Consider the following 8,628-nt stretch of genomic DNA (forward strand, 5'->3'; position numbering starts at 1 on the left):
TGCTCCGTTCTCTCCCTTCCTCCTTCCCTTCATGTTTTCTTCACTAAAGGCTTTTAACGATCAGCTGTGACGAAGAGATTTGTTTTTGAATGACAGCGAACATTTTATGTGGCGACAGGTTTTTTGCTCAATCACTTTTAGGAGAATTAGATTGAGCAGATTACTCAGTCACCCTCGTCATCATCAGAGGTGGGTAGTAAAGGAGTTACAGTTACTCCGGAGTGGTGTGTCGGGGTTTTTAGTGTTTACTAAATGGAGATTAATGCATCACTGAAGGAAAAACGAGTGGCACCACACACGCTAGTTCTAAAGCTCGGGCACATTTTGGTGAAGAGTAACTGGAATGTGGAATACGGTCGATAAATCTGACTGACACTAAAAAAGTGACGTTAAATAATCAAGATGGAGATTTGAAGTCAAATTGCAAGATGTATGCCAATAATCGACTAAATAGTAGAATAATAAAGTATAATCATCTAGGTTAGAAAAATCGGATTTTTCTGCAACAAACTTTGAATCGCACATTTATCCATATCAGTAGATATTCTTGAAACAAATGTGTGATACCTGCCAATTAAATTTCATATCTTCTTTGCATCGTAAACCTGTCATTTTGTTTGCGATGCCACGCAGACTTCCTTTTACGCGGCTCCATAGACGATTGCTTCGGACTGTATGCTTCTGTAGATGTTTCCTAGCGACCAATTGCTTCGAACTCAGCAGGGACTTCATACACAATTTGAGTAATGGATTTACAAATAGCTGGTGCCACCAAATCCAGGCTTCTTTTGCTCTTTTACTGGCACCGTAGCCTGCAATCTAAACCCTTTCTTCTTTCTCTCCTCTCGTCTCGCAGCAATTGAAAACTCGGCCGACAGAGGTAGAGCCTTCTCCCTTCTCCTCCTCCTCTTCTCCCTCCTTCTGTCAGGACTCTGTGTTGTGCAGAACCTGTAATTTAGAAACCCCCCGTTCACCCATCTCCTCTTGCCCCGGCCCCTCCATCACACACACGCACGCACACACACACACACCCCTCCCTCCACTGTACCGTAATCTTGTATATTTCCCCTCTTGCTACCGAACACTGTGGATATTGTATATTGTTATTCTTCTTCTCTCGTCACCTTTGTATGATGTCTGTCCTATATTTTGTGGATGCTACTTCAACTTTTGTGGCCCCTTGGGGACAATAAAGGAATCTATTCTATTCTATTCCTTCCTTCCCTCTCGTTGTTTCTTCACTGCGTCTCCTTTTTTGTCTCCTCTTCTTTTTCCGACTGCGCTCTTATTTTCTCGCTTTTCCTTTTTTCCCGCCGTTTTAACTCGCCGGGGAGCTGTGTGTGTGGGGGATTTCGTAACCTTAGCTTCTGTGTGCGTATGCTCTCAGTGGTGTGTGTGTGTGTGTGTGTTTTGTGGTGGATGCTTTGCTTTGCTCTGGGACTGAGAAACTCTCTTTTTCTCAAAGTGCTGCTCTCTGGAAACCCTGTGCTTAAGTCAGGTCTGTATCGCTAACCCTATTGACATGTGTATGGCGTTCGTCTAGCACTGTAAGTCACTGTGCATTTATGTGTGTGTGTACACACAGCATTCATGTGTCTGTGTTCACGATAGCTCATGTGTTTGTGTTTCCATACTTGTATTACTGTGGCTGAGAGGACAGAGCTTAGATAAGGGAACAAGATATTGTCCATCACAACTTTATTTGATTAATTCTGTCTCCTTAATGTCAGAAAAGGCCATTTACAAGTCTATTTCTGTTCAAACCCCCGTTATTACATGAATATCCTGATATAAGACAATAATAGACAACGCAGAGGCAAAGAACATTTTTATGTTTATTCAAGTTTATTTGCAGTTCATTTAACTCATGCTGCGGCCAGTTTAGCCACAGAGGAAAGCAGCAGTACTGTTTACCGGAACTATGCCTGTGGTACAAATTTAGAGGAATAGTTTGACGATGTCGTTGGAAAGGTGTCTCTGGGAAGTCACTGCTCCCCAACAAGAGATCCATCACATGAGTCCATCACATAAAGCCCCACTGCAATACCATCCGTTGATCTTCACATCGAACTCTTGGCAAGAAAGCCAACAAGCGTAGTTTCCCAAAAAGTTGAACTATTCCTTTAAACCCTTGTGTTGCCTTAGGGTCATTTTGACCCGAATCAATATTACACCCTCCCCCCGCCTTTGGGTCATTTTGACCCGATTCAATGTTTCACCCTCCTGTTACCTTTATATTTACTAACATATTTTACCCTTTGGGTTCAATTTGACGCCAGCAATTAAAACCTCCAGAAAATTATTAGAATTAATATTGTTTTCCAAGTTTAAGTGTGAGGCACTTTATGTTTGTTTGTTGACTACCGAAAGAACACCGACATTAAACATTGAATGGGGTCAAATTAATCCTCAAGCGGGGGGAGGGTGTAATATTGATTCGGGTCAAAATGACCCTAAGGCAACACAAGGGTTAAGTGACACTAGCCAGCCAATCAAAAAACAAGTTCTTCAAAGTCATTGTTTGAAACAGGCCTATAAAACTCTAAATTTAGTATAATGTTAAAGTGTATGTAGAACAACATGGAATCTGATGAACATCTGTAGTGTCAAGTCCTCACAAGTATAGTAATACAAGTTGAGGTGGATGGGTGAGTATGTTCAGTGTTGTTTTCTGGCTCTTGTTGTTATCCAGGCCCCGTTGTTTGGGTCCCATCACTTTTCTGTCGTTGCATTCAGAAGTTAGGCTAACCCCACATCCCACTCCCCGTTCCTTCTCCTCTCCACCCATTGTCTTCATCTGGACACCCATCCCCCCACCCCCCCCCTGTATCCATCCTCCCCTTTCCATCCCATCTCCCTCTCGTGGTACCCCAAATTAAAATTATTTCCTCCCTCTCTTCTACCCCACAAATCAAACACCACCTGCACTCCTCATGATTACCCTCTCCCTTCCACTGCCCCTCCAAAATCAAAAACTCCCACCACCTCCTACCACTGTGACCCCCCTCCTTCCCACCTCCACCAACCCACCAACCCTCCACCCCACCATTCGTCCCTTCGTCCCTCCCTCCGTGTGTCCCTCCGTTGCGGTGCTGTAGCTGACATGCAGCAGGGAGGCTCCAGCGCCGTGGTGGTAGCCGTGGTGGTGTGTGTTCTGCTGCTCCTGCTGATGGTGGCTCTCATCTACTTCCTGAACAAGAAGAGCATGCTGCCCTGCAGCAAGAAGGACAAGAAGGAAGTGTGAGTGGGGGAGGGAGGGAACAGGGGGACATTAATGAGGATTAACGTGCAGATTACAGTCAGAAAATCTGATGTCTGCTGAGAAATAATATAGTCCAAAAATATAGTTTTCTTTCAGTTATCCTTTCGTCATAAACTGGAAGTGTTTTTTTTTTATTTGTAATCCTTAGAGATATGTAATATATATGATGGTTTTAGTGTACGCTCATCATGGAAGAGAAATTTGATAAACTGTGAACCAGATGTTCGAGGTAAATGTTCAAGGCAAATAATTCCTCTGGTCTTCCACCTGTTTTTCATTGTTCTCCCCACAGGGCCAGCGGAGTGGTGAACAATGACATCGTGGTGGAGATGAAGACAGACAAGACCAACGAAGAGGCCGGTCTCCTCAACAAGAGACCCTCCCCGGAAAAGGTCAGGCCAGTGGACACAGGCGTCGGGGGGTTAAGGGTGGTGGACCCAGGCTTTGGTCCAGTGAGCTTACGTTCTTCTGCACTTATGAATGTAACTCCTGATGCTACAGACCGATGGCATGCAGGACGAGTCGAGGACGCTTCTGCTCGTTAGGACAGTGCATTGATGAAAACATAGTTTCCATTTCATAACTTTTTCATTAAGTCAATGTTTTGTTCAGGCTGCTGAGATGTAGACTTATCACAGAAGACAAGAAAAAGTACTAAAGCCTGCAGTCATGTTCTGTAGGAATGTGTTCTACTTGGCATGTAACTGTATTAAAGTGCGATGCAATTATTTGGGGAAGCAAGCAAAAGCATCTGGAAGCTGCAGAATAGTCAGAAATGTCAGGATGTCGTAGTCAGAGAGAGAGAGGACCCAACGGTCCACAAAAGATTTAATCTTTTACAGAAACCAGGTCAAACACAGACATGAACTAAACAGTACGACACAACACTGGGGAATGAGACAAACACGGTTTAAACACACAGGGAAGGTGAAGGTGATTGGACACCGGGGAACGAGACACAGGTGGACACTGAGGGCGGGGCTAGCAATCACACAGGTGGAAACAATCAGGGACAGGGCAGGCAATCACAGGGACAGGAAAAGCAGGGAAACAGAGAATATGAGAGATAGAGACTTCAAAATATGACTCAAAAACTGACAAGAAATCCTATTTGGATATGTTGCAGTGTTCATCACGATAAGATCCTTCATAGGTAATGTGTTGCATTTGACATCAACACAAGCTTTACAGCCAGCAGAAACATCTTGAGACACATCAGCCGTGCTGATTTAGAGTCGGTTAAGTTCAAAGGAAGCTGTCCCTGTGACAGCTGGACAGAATCCTCTGAAAATGTCATCATGAATGTAAACTTTCCTTCATGAAATGTCTGGTAGTGGCATTTTTGACGGGGATGTAAAAGACATTTTAAGCGAGTCTTGATTTATGTGATTTCTGAACCCGCTGACAACCAAACCTGTGTGACATTTCACAAGTGCAGCCAGATTCCAGACACACCGTCTTTGCGTTTGAAATGGATACGTCGAGAAGATGTGAAAGTGGGTCTCTCCAGGTGCTATCAAGAGATTTGTCTTTCCCGAGATGTCCTTAAAGGATGATCACCCTGTAAACTGTCTTCGAAAAGGCTGCGGCCCCATCCACGCGTATTTATTACGGAGAATTACTCACGATACCAAGTATGCAACTAGCTCGTAATGTCAGCTGCAGCAACAGTATTCTCTTTTAATCGCCTTGTTCCATGTCAGCATCTAAATAAAGGCATACACCCCCCCCCCCCCCCCCCAATATACCAAATACGTTTTATGTCAAATGTGAAATAAAATGTCATAGAAAGAGGTTAATAAGCATTTGCGTCAGTTACTATTTATTATTTAGATTTTGCATATTAACCCAGTGTCAATACCCATTGTACTAAAGAAGGACAATACATTCACAAACAGCATTTAAGATTGACCAATTAATACACTGACATTTAGTTTGAAAATATCTTTTTTGTTCTTGTTGTATATTGCTACTGTAGTCTAGTTAGTTAGCACCAAATACATGGGGTGAATACATATTTCAAGGTTGTATAATAATACTGTGAAGTTAAAGAACATTCTTTATTCAGTTTGCATTAGAGCATGTTTGAACATTAAATATCAAATTGATTTAAATTCATCCAAGTTGTTGAAACGAAAAATGAAAATGAGGTCATATTTTCACGTTTTCTGTGTGTTTTTCTCTCACAGTGATTAAACGAGACGATGAAGGTGACCGACAGAGGGACGAAGGGAAGGAGGAGGACAGTTATGAAGACAACAGGGCTACTTTGTATTCACTAACCAAGAGTGCGGGGGACACGAGGAGTAATATGGACATTGGTTTGTTTTGGGGACCTTGGGAGGCACAGGTTATGCTTGTTTTATAACCTGGAGTACACCTTTTTGGATGGAGTATCTTCTTCTTTTTCCTTTAAGAGACTCCGTCCATATTTACTACGACAGGTTTAAAACCATACTTGTGCAAAATCACAATGTGACATCACTGGATGACATGATTATCGCCGCTTCCTTTTGATTCTTCCTCGCCAAATCACATCTTCGGTCGACTCCTCTGCAGAATAGAGCTGAACAGCGAGGCGCGGCGGACACAATCCAAACTCAGTGGCCTCGTCTTTCTTATCCGGCGAAACACGAAATGCGATGAAGCCACCGTGTTGTTCTGGAGTGTGCGTCTGCCTGCACAACTCGACGTCTATTCTGCCCTGGAGTCTGCACTTAAATTCACTGTTCGCTCTCTGCTGGGTACATTGGGGGGGGAAAAAAATGATCACACTGCCATTCTGCTTTTATTCACCGCAATAACAAGTGATGATTTACGCTCACGACAATAAATCCCTCAGCCCACTGTTTGGCACGCGCAGCTGTAACATTTCCCCTCAAAGAAGCGTTGTGTTATGGCGTTAGTGCCGTTTGTTTCATTGCCTTTTTGCCACTTGTGAATGTTTGTGTGTGTGTGTGTGTGTGTGTCCCCTCCCCCATACACCCCTAATTAGCTTTTCCGTAGAAGCAGCTCAAGCATTAAATATCGTCAATCGTTTCTCTTGAATAGCTTGCCTTTTTTTTCTTCAAATTCAGCTGCAATGCCACCAAATAAGCAAGCGATTACGTTGTACAAATTTGTTCTTGCCATTTCCAGCATACTTGTATATTGTGTCTGTACGTCTATTGTTCACTTTGCTCTCCGTTTTTTTCTCTGTAAATTAAAATACTGCTTTGGCCCTGTCTATTAAGCAGGCGGCGTATTGTGCATGATGTGGAGGTCAACGTGTGTCTGTGGTTACTAAGCTGCTGGCCCGGGACGGTAATTGCCACCATTTCCGCTCCGAAAAACCCCCGATTATCATCAGCTTCACTGTAAAATTTGAGGATTTTGGCGAAATGGTTGGCAATCTCTAACTGCGGCCTGCTGTGTTGTCGTTTTGTTTCCCGTGACAACTAAAAAGGCAACGATTCACCTGCTGGTAGAAACCACTGGCTCCGGTTCATTCTAGTTAGTTACAGGCAGGGGAGGGGTGGGAGGGACCGGGGTTGTTGCTGGAGTATGTGAGGTAACTTTTATGTTTACCAAATGAAAGAGGTTTTTTGAGTATCACAGCAGGAGTGTTTCTATGTGTAGGTATGCGATAATTGCATTTCTGTTCCTCCCCAACACTGTCGGCAGGTCAGAGAGGTTTTTAGAACTGGTTGACGTGCCATTTTACTTTGTTGTACACTGGAGCCAATGGCCTCGACGTTTTTAAAAGAACGTCACCTCAAACTGTCCGCGCCCACAGGGCTCATTTTATTTTGTAATGTCTGTCTACTGATCTCGCCATATTGACTGTTAGCAAACCTGTGGAGGCAGGCGAAGATAGAGGCGTGAACTTGGAGCATGTTTCTTTTTTATTTGTAATGTTTTATATAAAAGAAATGTGGTATAACAGTTGTTTTGGTTTTTTTAGAAAGGGGGATTCTTTATTTTGGAACTACTGAGTTTTCTTTTTTTCCCATGCTTTTCCACTCGCTCTGAGAGAAGAGAGAAATGTTGTTTTTTTATCTAGGAGGATTCTTTTTTTAGTAGCTATTCTCAGTGCTTTACTTCTCTCTGTACTGTATACTGTATATTTTGTGGTACGCTGTTGTGACCTCTGTGGTGTGTTGATGTATCTTTTTATTTGGTTCCAGCTGTGTAGAAATTATAAAGAAACAAAACTCAAGAAAAAGGATCACAACACTCTACTCTCCGTGTTTTCATTCCCGTCGATGCAACAGGCTGTTTGTGAACACTTGTGATGTATTTTGTGTGTTGTTATCACAATTAGAACTAAACGCACTGTCTGCGTTCTTTTAGATACACAAAGTAGAATGGAAGCAAGAAACGGTGCCTGGCCGTTTGATAACATCTGGTTACCCTGACACACCACTGAGCAGCGTCTCCAACATCTTGACACCAGAACCAAAAGCAAACAAAAATCAAATAACTTCTACTTTTTTTTAAAAATACACTTCCCAGGAATATGACATCTAAATTAACTGCTGTTTGCACCTAAGTTATATCTCTTTGATTTGACTGGCATTATGTAAATCTCTCCCCGCCACCCCACCCACACACACATGCATATTGATTGATCCCATGATTTGTTGTGACACAACAGAAACATGAGTGAAGCTAATTTTTTTGCATCGACTTCACGACGCAGCGTTCTCTTTTGCTCTCATGTTCAGAAATTAGCTGCAATGAAGACATCAATCTTTTGCAAATTGCAGTGCAGCCTTAAACATTGCTAAGTAACAGTTAGTGGGAGAGCTCAATAGTAGCTAATCGTAATCGACTTAAAGTGCATAAATCATAATCAAGATGAAAGGATTCCTCTTAACATCTCAGCAAGGCGGGTTTTTTTCTTCCCCACAGCAAGAAGCTCCCCTCCCTCTAACAGAAAGCTTACATAACAGTGCGTTAACCTTGTACCAATTTGGAACAAGCTGGCCCAACACCATGCACAGGCTCTGGTTGCGGGCCAATCAGCTCCATCGCTCTGACACGCCCCCTGCTCGGCTGCCTCTTCCATTAGGAAATTAAATGTCTCCCATCAATGTGACCTGGACAAATCAATCGAAAGCTCCGAATACAAAGCAGCAAAGACAGAAGCTGTGAGCTGCGTGTTGGCAGAAAAAGGAGAATTTATGGAAATTGTAAATCCCGGTGTCAATGTCAGCCCCTGCTGATGTGAGGAAACATCTCCAGGGGGTTCGGACTGTAAACGCTGCAGTGAACCTTCACACGACTTCTGTTTTAGATGGAGAGAAACAAACATACACCGAACTCTTATGTAAGAGGATGTTTCTAGCATCAATATGAAAAATACATAAAAGAAAGAAAAATTA

The 8,628-nt window shown here is 42.9% G+C and overlaps 1 protein-coding gene across 2 annotated transcripts in view; it reads left to right on the top strand.

Annotated features, from left to right (window-relative positions):
* bcam (basal cell adhesion molecule (Lutheran blood group)) overlaps nucleotides 1–7,477 on the top strand; it is a 45,512-nt gene extending 38,035 nt beyond the window's left edge. Inside the window, exons 13-17 of one of the 2 annotated variants that reach the window (XM_056443982.1) lie at nucleotides 857–880; nucleotides 1,466–1,498; nucleotides 3,099–3,240; nucleotides 3,555–3,654; nucleotides 5,452–7,477. In XM_056443982.1, coding sequence (XP_056299957.1) covers nucleotides 857–880; nucleotides 1,466–1,498; nucleotides 3,099–3,240; nucleotides 3,555–3,654; nucleotides 5,452–5,454 — 302 coding nt within the window. In that variant the 3' untranslated portion in view covers nucleotides 5,455–7,477. The remainder of the gene's footprint in view (nucleotides 1–856; nucleotides 881–1,465; nucleotides 1,499–3,098; nucleotides 3,241–3,554; nucleotides 3,655–5,451) is intronic. The other variant, XM_056443983.1, reaches the window with a different exon arrangement.
* Nucleotides 7,478–8,628: the final 1,151 nt, after the last annotated feature.

Source organism: Pseudoliparis swirei, chromosome 22 (assembly GCF_029220125.1).
Source record: "Pseudoliparis swirei isolate HS2019 ecotype Mariana Trench chromosome 22, NWPU_hadal_v1, whole genome shotgun sequence".
In the NCBI taxonomy this organism is placed as follows: domain Eukaryota; kingdom Metazoa; phylum Chordata; class Actinopteri; order Perciformes; family Liparidae; genus Pseudoliparis; species Pseudoliparis swirei.